Raw genomic sequence first — 13,739 nt, 5'->3', positions numbered from 1 at the left:
GCAGTACAGTCAACGTGACTGGTCGGCAAGTGGTTAAACAACCCTTAACTAAGCGATAAATCACTGCATGAGAAAATGCGGTAGTTACCGAACAATCGAAAAAATACCGCATTCGTTATTTAACGCTAAATTCTTAGTGAATTCAACTTTTACAACTGATTTACCACATGTGTTATTTTACCATATTTTATTAGCTGTTATTTAACTCTTAGTGAATTTACCCCATTGGCTCTAATAAAAGAAAACAAAGTTGTATTTCACAACGGAAGGAACATATTTTACAAGTTCCAGCTGTTGCTGGCAAGCTGCAAGCTCTGTACTTGTGCAACATCAGTGTTTCCCTGTTTAGGTAATTGTTCGCTTTGCTGGGTGTGTACTGTGTGGGAATTTCCCGCCTCCCTGAATCTCTACGACAAGTGTGATAATAGTATTTAAGAATTCAGTCTGCTTGATGAATAGGTGACTTTCATATCTGAAGAATGGCACATCTTAGTCCCAGTTGTAGCACTTCTCTGTTTGATGTTCCTCCGGTTATTATGGAAAAGTTCTGTGATCTGATGGACTGCAGCGATGACGAATTAGGATGGAGAGGGCTGGGTAAGTATACCTTCATGACGAATGCCTAGTTTGGAATAATTAATTGTTTTATTTCATTATGTCTTTGATTCAACTTTAAACTGAAGTACAGGCGAATACTATCTAAGCTTAAACCTTGCTCCCAGCCCCATTCTAAGCCCTATACTAACTTTACTGTAAAGAAAAGATGTGTATACTTACCTAATCTAAGGGCGCTCTGGTCCTGTCATGTGATCTTCCCAGTGGCTGGCTTCACGGGAGAGGAGAGAGTAGCGACAACAGCTTTAATGCTTGGTCAGTGAAATCCCCCATAGACTTGCTATGGGGCATCTGTTGTCCACTGTCTTTCCTTTCCCTTGAATCCGGCGCTAGAAGCTGAGTACATGACTATACCAGAGTGCCTTCAGAATAGGTACATATTGACATCTTTTCTTTACAGGCTATTTACTGTAGGGCTTAGAATGGGAGAGGGAGCAGACTTAAGCCTCGTACACACGCACCGATTGTTGGCCGTAAATTTTCGGCCAACGTCCGATCGGCCGATTATCGGCTTGTTAGTATGATGCTTCCGACAACCGACTGCGACTTTTCGGCCGAACAAAATCTGGTGTGCATGCTATAAAATTTTTGTTGGCCGTCAACAGAACGGCCGATTGTTCGTCAGTCAACACAGATTTCGGCCGACAAAAATCAGATGAGCAAGACTGGGCATGCTCAGAGAAGAAAAAACACACGGAAAGTAAACCAGCACATGACATCACTTCTGAAGTTGGTTGTTGTTGGCCGAAAAAATTTGTGTGCAGTCTAGAGCACATTTCAACCAACACAACAACACTGGACAAAAGTCGGCCGATCGGTCGGCCAACAATCGGTGCGTGTGTACGATGTTTTAAAGTGGTTGTAAAGGCTAAAGGTTTTTTTTTTTTACCATCCATGCATTCTATGTATGAAGATAAAAAACCTTCTGGGTGCAGCTCCCCCCACAGCCACACTTAATACTTAGCCAAGCTCTCTCTCGATCCAGCAATGTGCATGAGAGCCCCGGATGTCCCGGAATTCCCTCTCCTCTTTGTCTGAAACCACATTTGGAGCCATTGGCTCCCAGTGCTGTCAATCACAGCCAGTGAGCCAATGAAGAGAGGGCAGGGGCAGGGCCGAGCTGCAGCTCTGTGCGTCTTATGGACGCATAGAGCAGGGCTGGGGAGCGAGCATGTACCAGTGTCCCCATAGCAAGAGGCTTGCTATTGGAGGCACTGGTCAAGGGGGAGGGGCCAGGAGCGCAAGAAGAAGATGATCAGGTCTTCTTTGTGCTAAACTACTGCACAGAGCAAGTAAGTATACCAGGTTTGTTATGTTTTTTTTTTTTTTTAAGCCAAACCTTTAATACCATTTTAAGCCTAGATAGCAATAGACTGACTTCTGCTTTAACCATTTTATTCATACTTTAGTATAATATCACAGTTACCAACCACTTCTATGGTTAAAGTGGTACAAAACTCCCCCAACAAAATGTATTATATTGCATCTAATTCTTAGATGTGGTGGCTACATTAGATTTCTTTTTTTTTTTTAGGCTTTTTTTTTCATTTATTTTCATCTGGTGATCCGGCTAGTAAGTCAGTTATTTCTCAACTTCCTTTAATAGACCAAACTGTCCAGAAAAAGTAGCACATAGAGGGTTAGGGCAGTTAACAGTGATAGGGGTGCTTACATACATCAGTGTTTATTCATTTATGCCTAAAGGAAAACAAAGCTGGAGTTTCTTTTATTTTGTTAGTCAAATCCATTCAAATCTGCTAGTGCATTTAACACTATTTTCTCCCCAGACTGACAATGCTGATGTCCAAAGGAGACACCTTGGGACAGGAAGCTGTTACTGGCAGGATCACCAGGTGAAAATAAAAAAAAAGCTTAACCACATGTACATTGCCAGTTGTGTACCACCCTTGTCTTACACAGGGGATACTAGTAAATTTAGCTGTGCTAGGTGGTAACTAACCTGGCTAATTCGTAGTCTTTGTGATCATTTGGGTTTTCTCCAAAGCCTGGTTTAACTGTGGTTTCTCTCTTCTGTCAATGGGTGGCACTGTTGCCTTTGGCATTAGTATGATGAGCTTCAGTGAGACTGAGTTATGAATATGCATATCTCTTTCAGCCAATCAGCAGCTGTTTCAAGCCACTGACCATGCTGGGAGAGAGTATATATTTGGAGAAAGTCAGGTGATCAGAGTCCTCCCACCCAGACCTTGGTCTGTATTGGATGTGTGAGGAACCGTGTTGGGTGAGGCCTGGAGTCTAAGGCCTGGCCATGTGCTTGAGGCTCTGCCAAAGAGAGCCTGTGTGCTGCTTGGAGGCATGGGGAAAGGATGGAGTTCTGAGATGAAGTACCAGAGGTTACTCTACCATGAGCAGGAGACTGTAGAGAGGCTGGGAAAGCTTTGAGAGGAGCTCATCAAAGGAAAACCTGCACGGTGTTGTGAGGTTTTTTTGGTTGCTATAGAAGACAGCTGTTGCTATGTACAGAACATTGGGTGCAGGCCTAAGGCCCTTGTTCTGTATTGCTGTCTACCTGGCTGTTTTGTTTTTGGAGTCTGCTGATCTGTTTGCCTACAGCCCTAGGGTGTCCTGTGCCCTAACCCTCTACATTTTGTTGTTGTGAGCAATAAACTCACTTTTGTTCATCCAAAAAGTGATTGGCACCCATCTTTTCTGCACCTGTTCACAGGTCAGGGGGGCGCTACACCCATATTTGAGTGGTTATACCAGGATGATGCCTGAAGCTGTAAGCGTCATCACAATTTTATTCTTTTCAGCTGGCAGAGCACTTTATTGTGAAAGCAATCCTAGAGGCTAAATAGCCACTGGATTGCTTTTAGAAGCAGTGGGAGGGGCCCCCCTCTTCCGGTCACCTTCTGCCACCTTTTTGGGCTCTCCCATCCAACCAGGAAACCCGGGATTGCAGCTGATGATAGAGCTTATCAGGGATCGGACGACACATGAAGCGATGATTATTTAGTCACCTCCGTTTTCACCGGTTATAAATAAACCATCAATGGTTTGTTTATAAAAAGCATCAGATCATACCGATCTTAGTATGATTTGAAGCTTTTAAGGGCAGAGGGGACATCTGGGGTCCAATAGACCCCAGATGTCTCAGTAAAGAGGACCTGTCACTGCCTATTGCTATGACAAGATATGTTTACAATAACAATAAAAGTGATAAAAAAAAAAATATGAAGGTACAGTGTAAAAAATCTAAAATAAAAAAACATTTAAAGTGCCCCTGTCCCCCCCGTGCTCATGCCCAAATGCAAACAGACGCATCGGTCCCACGCTGTACGTAAACAGCGATCTTACCACACATGTGAGGTATCACCACAAAAATTTGACCATGAGCAATCATTCTAGCGCCAGACCTCCTGTGTAAATCCTAAAGTGATAACCTGTATAGGCTTTTAAAGCGTCAAGTCCAGCACTGTTCTGTGCAGCCAATTCTTCTCAGGGTTGCTACTCTTCCATGGTGCCATCTTGGTTTTGGGAGCTGGCTGTTCATTCTGGTATCTCACAGCCGACCCCTACTGCACATGCATAAGATCACAGCATACAGTGGGGCTGGTCCTGCAGCCTCCTGGGATGTGTGACGTGATCCTTGGAAGCTGTGGATAGAGAAGAGACTGTAGGCAGGAAGGAGGGAGTGAGCTGAACGACTTCTTGCTTGCCTAGGTGAGGAATAAGGAAGTGGGTGTTGGTACCATGTAAAAAGGGGACTCACTCCCCAAAGAAGTAAAAAAAAACCTGTCATATCTGACCAGGCTGGGTGAGAGGAGGTGCAGGAAGGTGAATGATTTTTAGTTGTAAGTCCACTTTGAAGTATACGTTTATTTAATTTTGGACAGAGTGATGAAAAGTCCTGGTGACCATTGTTTCTGATATAGTAAGGCTTCATTCACACCTGAGCGGGCTTTTTTTTTAAGATTTGCAGCTTTTTACAAGCATTTTTAAAGTGTTTTAGAAGTGTATTACAAGCCTTTTCCAGCTTCAGGCATTTGTTTAGCCAATAGAAAGCACTAGGGGGAAGAAAAGGGAGAGGTAATTAGGGTTGGAGAGCTGATATTTGAATAGAAAATGCTCAATAAATGCTCAAGTCCGGCATTTCTGTTGCAGTCTATGAGGCCAAAAATGCTTGTAATGTGCCAAAAAGAAGCTCATGTACTTTTTTGAGTGACAGGTGTTTTGCTTCAGGCGACAAAATGCTCAGAGGTGAACAAGGGCCATTGAAATGAATGAGATTTGGCTTGTTGAGCGTTTTAGAGGTACAAGCTTCAAAAAAATCGCTCATGTTTAAATGGGGCCTTAATGATGGGAAAAGCAACATATATCTGTTGTAAATACACATTTAATAAATTAACTTGTTTTCTGCAGCTGAGCGGCTATCTTCTGATTGGAGGGACTTTCGTAGAATTGAGAAGTACGCTGAACAAGGAAAGAGCAGAACAAAGGAGCTTGTCTGGAGTTGGGCACATAAAAATAAGACAGTCAGTGACTTGTTATTAGTTCTACAGGAAATGGGACAGCAGAGAGCCATCTCCTTATTCAGAGGTAAGGAAATACTAAAGACACATATTGCACCAGTCAGAATAATCTGCCTGATAAAAAAAAACACACACACACAATCTAGAGGTTAGAGTACATGGGCTATTTTTTTTATAGAAGCTAACTGCAGTGTTTGAATTATAAATTGGATCTTTTGGAGCACTGTGCACTCAAATTGATTCCAAGCCAAGCTCAAATACACTTGCATGAACAATAAACAAGTTCCCTCAAGTATGTAGATCAACCCTCCTGGCCGCCGCCCACTAACTTCTAGAATTTTCTCCAAACTTCCAGATCCAGGGGAAAGTACCAAAGACCTGCTTCTGTTAAGCCATCCAGCCTGACCTGCAGTAACCGTGACTCGCAAATTAACCATGAGTCATAACATAAATTTGCCTACACTAACACTGGTAGCACACTAGAGGGCACAACATGTATATTCTGTTTACCTAGTGGGAGTTGGACACATGGAACTTGAATTGACATTGTAATGTTAATGACATTTTATAATTTATCAAAGTGGGTTTCTCAGTTCCAACTAGACATATGCCGGTTTTCGGTAATTCGATATATCGCGGTAATGCATAGCCACGGTATTGTTATTGTGGCATTTTTAAAATACCGAGTTTCTCTGTCAAGTCTGCCTGACTTGTGAATTGATACATTTCAGTGAGCTGGATGACTCATTCACTCACTCAGCTAACACCTTTCAGCATTAAGTCTCCTAACTATAAACAAAAATGATTTACATTTGTATCTTTTCCTTCCCTCTGCCAGGGAGAAAGGAAGTTTAACCTCTTAAAGACTGGATCTTTTTCTGACACTTGCTGCTTGCAAGTTAAAATCAGTTTTTTTTTTTGCTAGAAAAGTACTTAGAACCCCCAAACATTTTATATATTTTTTTAGCAGAGACCCTACAGAATAAAATGGCGATTGTTGTAATATTTTATGTCACACTGTATTTGCGCAGCAGTCTTTCAAACGCAATGATTAGACTTTAATGAATAAAAAAAAAAAAAAAAAACGTAACAGTAAAGTTATCCCAATTTTTTTTTTTTTTGTTACACAGAGAATCGTGAGAGAATCGTGATCTTTATTCCAAGCTAAAAAATCGTGATTCTCATTTTGGCCAGAATCGTGCAGCTCTAATAAATATATATATACACACACACACGCATAGCAGCCCACATTACATTATTATATAGCCATCAAGCAGTGTCTGGCCTACCTGGTGATGACTGGTCCTGGCGCTCTGATCCGATGGCCTGGTCTTTAAAGGGGCAAATCCTTGCGATCCAGAAGTGGTTAAACCTGCAGGAGGACCGGTGTTTTTATCTATTAATGACTTTACTATTGCTTTAGGCCTGGTTCACATGTATGCGGGTTGGCGGTTCACATGTATGCGGGTTGGTGGCCCACATTTGCACAGGCATAGCAGCCCATTGATTTGAACGGGCTGCTATGCCTTCATTTTCCGCAGAAAAAAGGTGCATGCAGCATTTTTTTAAAATTCAGTGGCCTTGAAATCCATCCTGCTTTTGCACCATGCGACTAACCTGCAGTTCCTGCTCTGGCAAGCTTTCTGCATTTTTTGTATACGTGGGCACGGCATTTAAAAATAAACAGTTTGCGTGTGCAGCAACGGCAGGTAAGTCGCATGGTGCAAAAGAAGGATGGATTTCATGGCCACTGCATTTTTTTAAATTCTGCATGCACCTTTTTTCAGCTGAAAACGCAGGCATAGCAGCTCAAGCCCATTCACATCAATGGGCTGCTATGCCTGTGCAAATGTGGGCCCCCAACCCGCATACATGTGAACCACCAACCCGCATACATGTGAACCAGGCCTAAAGCAATAGTAAAGTCATTAATAGATAAAAACACCGGTCCTCCTGCAGGTTTAACCAATTAATGACTTTACTATTGCTTTAGGCCTGGTTCACATGTATGCGGGTTGGGGGCCCACATTTGCACAGGCATAGCAGCCCATTGATGTGAATGGGCTTGAGCTGTTATGCCTGCGTTTTCAGCTGAAAAAAGGTGCATGCAGAATTTAAAAAAATGCAGTGGCCATGAAATCCATCCTTCTTTTGCACCATGCGACTTACCTGCCGTTGCTGCACACGCAAACTGTTTTTAAATGCCGTGCCCACGTATACAAAAAATGCAGAAAGCTTGCCAGAGCAGGAACTGCAGGTTAGTCGCATGGTGCAAAAGCAGGATGGATTTCAAGGCCACTGAATTTTAAAAAAATGCTGCATGCACCTTTTTTCTGCGGAAAATGAGGGCATAGCAGCCCATTCAAATCAATGGGCTGCTATGCCTGTGCAAATGTGAACCACCAACCCGCATACATGTGAACCACCAACCCGCATACATGTGAACCAGGCCTAAAGCAATAGTAAAGTAATTTATAAACAACACCTCCTTCAGGTTTAACCACTTCTTGACCACAAGGATTTGCCCTCTTAATGACCAGGCCATCGGATCGGAGCCGAGCGCCAGAACCAGTTATCACCAGTTAGGCCAGACACTGCTTGATGACCTATTTTAGGCCTGGTTCACAGAGTCTGTACTGACTGACTATATAATAATGTGCATAAGTGAACCAAAGCCCCTAAATTCAGCAATGAAATTGAAGTGAGGTGGAAATTTAATAATTTAAATTTAATAATAGAATACCGTGATAATACCGTATACCGTGGCAAAACCTTAATCAATTAATCGCAGCATGAAAATCTGATACCGTCACAAGCCTAGTTCCAACTATTTTTGATAGAGGAAACCACTTGGATGAGTGGTGAAATTTATTTAACCACTTCTGGACCAGAAAGATTTGCCCCCTTAATGGCCAGGCCATATTTTGTGATTCGGCACTGCGTTACTTTAACGGACAATTGCGCAATTGTGCGATGCTGTACCTAAATAAAATTGATGTCCTTTTTTCCCCACAAATAGAGCTTTCTTTTGGTGGTATTTAATCACCTGTGCGATTTTTATTTTTTTAAACAAAAAATTAGCGACAATTCTAAAAAAAAAAATATATTTTTCCCATTCTGCTATATAACATTGCCCCAAAAAAAGTAAAAAAATCAAATCTTTTTAACATTTCAGGCCAATTTGTTTTCTGCTACATATTTATGGTAAAAAAAATTGCAATAAGCGTATTTTGATTGGTTTGCGCAAAAGTTATCGTGTCTACTAACAACAGGAAAGATTTATGTCATTTGTATTGTTTTTTTTTACTAGTAATGGCAGCGATCTGCGGTTTTTTTTGCGGGACTGCGACTTTGCGGCAGACAGATCAGACCCCTGACTGACATTTTTGACACTTTTGGGGGGACCAGTGACATTACTACAGTAATCAGTGCTAAAAATATGCACTGTTACTGTAATAATGACATGGGCAGGGAAGGGGTTAACATTGTGGGTGATCAAGGGGTTAAATGTGAGCCTAGGGGAGTGATTCTAACTGTAGGGGGCGTGGCTTGTGAAATGATCATAGTGACCTGTGATCCTATATAGAAGGATCACAGGGGCTCTATGATCATTCCAGGAAGAAGAACGGTCAGCTGTGTTTACAACAGCTGACCGTTCTTCTCTCTCAGCGGGGAACGATCGCGGGTGTCAGGCGGCAATCGGAGCCGCCTGCCCCGTGCATCAGCTTTCCCGCTGCGAGCGGGGGCGGAAGTGCGCCGCCGCCGGCTCGCGTTTTCCCCCTGGCTGCCTGCGTGCAACCGACGTATACCTACGGCGGTTTGCGCAGGAGCGGCTGCCTACAGCAATATAACTGCTGCAGGCGGTCATAAAGTGGTTAAAGAGTAACTCTACTTTTGTTGAGAAAATAATATTCCTTTCTGAGTGCTCTGTGTACATTGCAAGCTTCGTAACACACTTTGTTGCAGATACCTACCTTTTGTAACTCTGGAGAAATAGCGCGCGTTTTCCCCCTGGCTGCCTGCGTGCAACCGACGTATACCTACGGCGGTTTGCGCAGGAGCGGCTGCCTACCGCAATATAACTGCTGCAGGCTGTCATAAAGTGGTTAAAGAGTAACTCTACTTTTGTTGAGAAAATAATATTCCTTTCTGAGTGCTCTGTGTACATTGCAAGCTTTGTAACACACTTTGTTGCAGATACCTACCTTTTGTAACTCTGGAGAAATAGCTGTTTGTCTGTGTCCATGTTCAAATAGGCTTGCTATTAGGGGCACTCGGCAGGAGGGAAGAGCCAGGGGACTTAAAAAGTAGAGGATTGGAGCTGCTATGTGCAAAACCATTGCACAAAGCAGGTAAGTATAACATATTATTTAAAAAACAAATCTTGTGTTTAGAATCACTTTAAATTACATCTAATTGGTTGCTATGAGTTATTGTACTTTGCTCTTAGCCTTAAAATCCAACCCCAGGATCTTTTAAAAATTCCCCCTTGCAGTGGGGACCCCTGCACTGCAAATCTAAGATGAGTAAAGAAGTAAATACTTACCTTACTCCTCACTTCAGCTAAGTCCCTCCAGTGCTTTGACCAGTCCCCCACAGCCTGCTTTGTAAGCTGCAGCTGGCTTGGATGCACTTCAGCCTCCTTAATGTACAGGGTTGTAAGCCCTGTATTGTACATAATAATGCAGAGGCTGGGCCCACAGTCCAGAGTTTTAGGCAGAGGGGGAGAGCAGTAGAGCCGGCTACGGGAGTAGATAGTAAGCCTCAGTTCAAACTACGTTTGTATGTGAATCACACAGAAACCGCTAAGTCGTGCATGCAGCAATTGTGGAACCACACTGCAACCGGATCACATGGTACATTATACCATGCGAACCAGTGCCGGCAAATGCACCGTGTTTCTGACCTGGAGTTGGGGTGTTGTTAAGATTGCACAGACACCTGCAGCGGATCGCAAGGGCAGTGCGATTTTAATTTGGTTCAGCAAATGCACAGATCGCAGGGTTTCCGGCACTGCATTAGTGGGAGCCTAGGGTCAGTGATAGCTATGTTCAGGGGTACACAGCGCAGACTCTAGCATTTACCCTATGCAGTGTTGCAGCTGCAGGAGAGCCCCACTACAAGGGTACATTATTTTAAATTCCTGGAGTTGGGCTTTAACAAATACGGCCATATGAGTGTAAATGTGCTTCTGCCTTTGCAACTAACGTTTATTTTCTGAATAATTGCACATTCAGAGTGTCCTTTGTTTCATCTGTCTTGTAGGGTTCAATGCTTTGAAAGCTCTTCATGACCAACCACTAAATTAATAGCTCAGTAAAGTGAAATAATGCATGGCGGGATAACATCTTTCATGTTTTCATCTTTTTCATAGAGATAAATGTCCTGTCACCTGTCAGCTTGCAGGAGATTAAAGAAGGAACTAAGAACTTCAGCAGAGACTTCCTAATTGGAGAAGGACAGTTTTTTGATGTTTACAAAGCAGACATTAAGAAAAAGTCATGTGTTGTCAAGTTGCTTAAACAGGTGAAGAAATAATTACATAGCTACCATTTACTGTTACACTGTAATCAATTACAGCAGCTCTATTTAACTTTACAAACTACATGAACACATTCTTTGCAAGTTGCAGAGAATATTGAAATAACCATAACCTTTTCTATTAACTAGCAACCCTTGAGATTCAGTCAAGATGTGCCTGAGAAAAGCACTTTGGGGAAATTTAGCCTTCTGAATATGCAGAGAGGTGATTTCCTCAGCCCCTCGTTCCACTAAAGTGGGGTACACACTATAAGAAAATCGGGCGAACGATCTAATTTTCCTTGTTTTTTCACAGCAAACCAGAACTGATAAAAGAAAATTCGTATGAAAATTTTTGTACGACAAAGGCTTTTTTTTGCTGTTTATTGTTTCTGATCATGCGCAGTCTTTCATTTCTGATTTTTCTTATACGAAAATTATGCGAAAACAGTACACATTAAGCAAAAATTTTTGGTCTGTTCCCATACCAGAAACATTTTGGAGATGATCCCTTTGAAAATTTTTGTTCAGAAGGTCAGAATCGGCTGTAGAAAGTTGTGTACACACTATAGGAAAATCATACCAAGGTTCTTTGGATGAAAATTCTCACCTGATTTTCTTTTAGTGTGTATGAGCCTCAACACAGACTGTCCCTTGTACTATTTTTTTGGCAGTTCACACAGTGAAATGTTGCAGCATTGGAACTCAGCTGCATGATTCTTCAGGTAATTTCACCTTAACAGGTCAGAGGGTGAGAGGCAGGAAAAGCGCTGAGTTTGCAACTGTGTGATGGATTTTTACTCTGGATGGTCAAAGACTGAAGCAGAAGAGCAAATGTAATATGTGCTACTACCTGCATGCACACATCAAAATTAATAAAGGCTACTGTGGAGGGTAGTAGAATTTACTTGATTGCATTATATTTAGGCCAGCATTGCAAACCGTGAAGTAATTGCTGATCCTAGTTAATGCCTGAGCAAGGATAGCGTCATATTTTTAAGTTGAAAGAAAAGTAAAGGCAAAGTCATAGAGAGTACGGTAGTATTACGCCTAAATATCACTTGCATGCACTTAACATGAAAAATACTATACAGTATCTCACAAAAGTGAGTACACCTCTCACATTTTTGAAAATATTTTATTATATCTTTTCATGTGACAGCACTGAAGAAATGTCACTTTGCTACAATGTAAAGTAGTGAGTGTACAGCTTGTATAACAGTGTAAATCTGCTGTCCCCTCAAAATACCTCAACACACAGCCATTAATGTCTAGACCACTGGCAACAAAAGTGAGTACACCCCTAGGTGTCAATATTTTGTGTGGCCACCATTATTTTCCAGCACTGCCTTAACCCTCTTGGGCATGGAGTTCACCAGAGCTTCTCAGGTTGCCACTGGAGTCCTATTCCTCTCCTCCATGACGACATCACAGAGCTGGTGGATGTTAGAGACCTTGCGCTCCTCCACCTTCCATTTGAGGATGCCCCACATATTCTCAATAGGGTTTAGGTCTGGAGTCATGCTTGGCCAGTCCATCACCTTTACCCTCCGCTTCTTTAGCAAGGCAGTGGTCGTCTTGGAGGTGTGTTTGGGGCTGTTATCATGTTGAAATACTGTCCTGCGGCCGAGTCTCCGAAGGGAGGGGATCATGCTCTTCTTCAGTATGTCACAGTACATGTTGGCACTCATGGTTCCCTCAATGAACTGTAGCTCACCAGTTCCTTCACCATGCTTCATTGTAGGCAAGACACACTTGTCTTTGTACTCCTCACCTGGTTGTCACCACACACGCTTAAGACTATCTGAACCAAATAAGTTTATCTTGGTCTCATCAGACCACAGGACATGTTTCCAATAATCCTTGTCCTTAGTCTGCTTGCCTTCAGCAAACTGTTTGCGGGCTTTCTTGTGCATCATCTTTAAAAGAGGCTTCCTTCTGGGATAACAGCCATGCAGACCAATTTGATGCAGTGTGCGGCGTATGGTTTGAGCACTGACAGGCTGATCCCCCACCCCTTCAACCTCTGCAGCAATGCTGGCAGCACTCATGCGTCTATTTATCAAAGACAACCTCTGGATATGAGCTTGTTCTGAGTAGAACCTGTCCTGTTAAACGGCTGTATGGTCTTGGCCACCGTGCTGCAGGTCAGTTTCAGGGTCTTGGCAATCTTCTTATAGCCTAGGCCATCTTTATGTAGAGCAACAATTCTTTTTCTCAAATCTTCAGCAAGTTCTTTGCCATGAGGTGCCATGTTAAGCTTCCAGTGACCAGTATGAGAGAGTGAGAGCGGTACCTCCAAATTTAACACACCTGCTCCCTATTCACACCTGACTACTTTACATTGTAGCAAAGTGTAATTTCTTCAGTGTTGTCACATGCAAAAAAATAATAAAATATTTACAAAAATGTGAGGGGTGTACTCACTTTTGTGAGATACTGTATAAGCTCTGAATTGGACTATATACAGTCAGGTCCATAAATATTGGGACATCAACACAATTCTAATCTTTTTGGCTCTATACACAATGGATTTGAAATTAAACAAACAAGATGCTTTAACTGCAGACTTTCAGCTTTAATTTGAGGGTATTTACATCCAAATCAGGTGTAGGAATTGCAACAGTTTGTATATGTGCCTCCCACGTTTTAAGGGACCAAAAGTAATAGGACAGATTAACAATCATAAATCAAACTTTTACTTTTTAATACTTGGTTGCAAATCCTTTGCAGTCAATTACATCCTGAAGTCTGGAACATATAGACATCACCAGACGCTGGGTTTCATCCCTGGTGATTCTCTGCCAGGTTTCTACTGCAACTGTCTTCAGTTCCTGCTTGTTCTTGGGGCATTTTCCCTTCAGTTTTGTCTTCAGCAAGTGAAATGCATGCTCAATCGGATTCAGGTCAGGTGATTGACTTGGCCATTGCATAACATTCCACTTCTTTTCCTTAAAAAACTCTTTGGTTGCTTTCGCAGTATGTTTCGGGTCATTGTCCATCTGCACTGTGAAGCGCCGTCCAATGAGTTCTGAAGCATTTGGCTGAATATGAGCAGATAATATTGACCGAAACACATTTTAGAATTCATGCTGCTGCTTTTGTCAGCAG

At 42.4% G+C, this 13,739-nt stretch overlaps 1 protein-coding gene across 1 annotated transcript in view; it reads left to right on the top strand.

Annotated features, from left to right (window-relative positions):
- The first annotated feature begins 425 nt into the window (after nucleotides 1-425).
- IRAK3 (interleukin 1 receptor associated kinase 3) overlaps nucleotides 426-13,739 on the top strand; it is a 33,567-nt gene continuing 20,253 nt past the window's right edge. Inside the window, exons 1-3 of the mRNA XM_082256494.1 lie at nucleotides 426-597; nucleotides 4,999-5,175; nucleotides 10,483-10,634. Coding sequence (XP_082112620.1) covers nucleotides 480-597; nucleotides 4,999-5,175; nucleotides 10,483-10,634 — 447 coding nt within the window. The 5' untranslated portion in view covers nucleotides 426-479. The remainder of the gene's footprint in view (nucleotides 598-4,998; nucleotides 5,176-10,482; nucleotides 10,635-13,739) is intronic.

Source organism: Pelophylax lessonae (genome assembly GCF_965119305.1).
Source record: "Pelophylax lessonae genome assembly, chromosome: 4".
In the NCBI taxonomy this organism is placed as follows: domain Eukaryota; kingdom Metazoa; phylum Chordata; class Amphibia; order Anura; family Ranidae; genus Pelophylax; species Pelophylax lessonae.
This window is presented reverse-complemented; position numbering and strand designations above follow the sequence as displayed.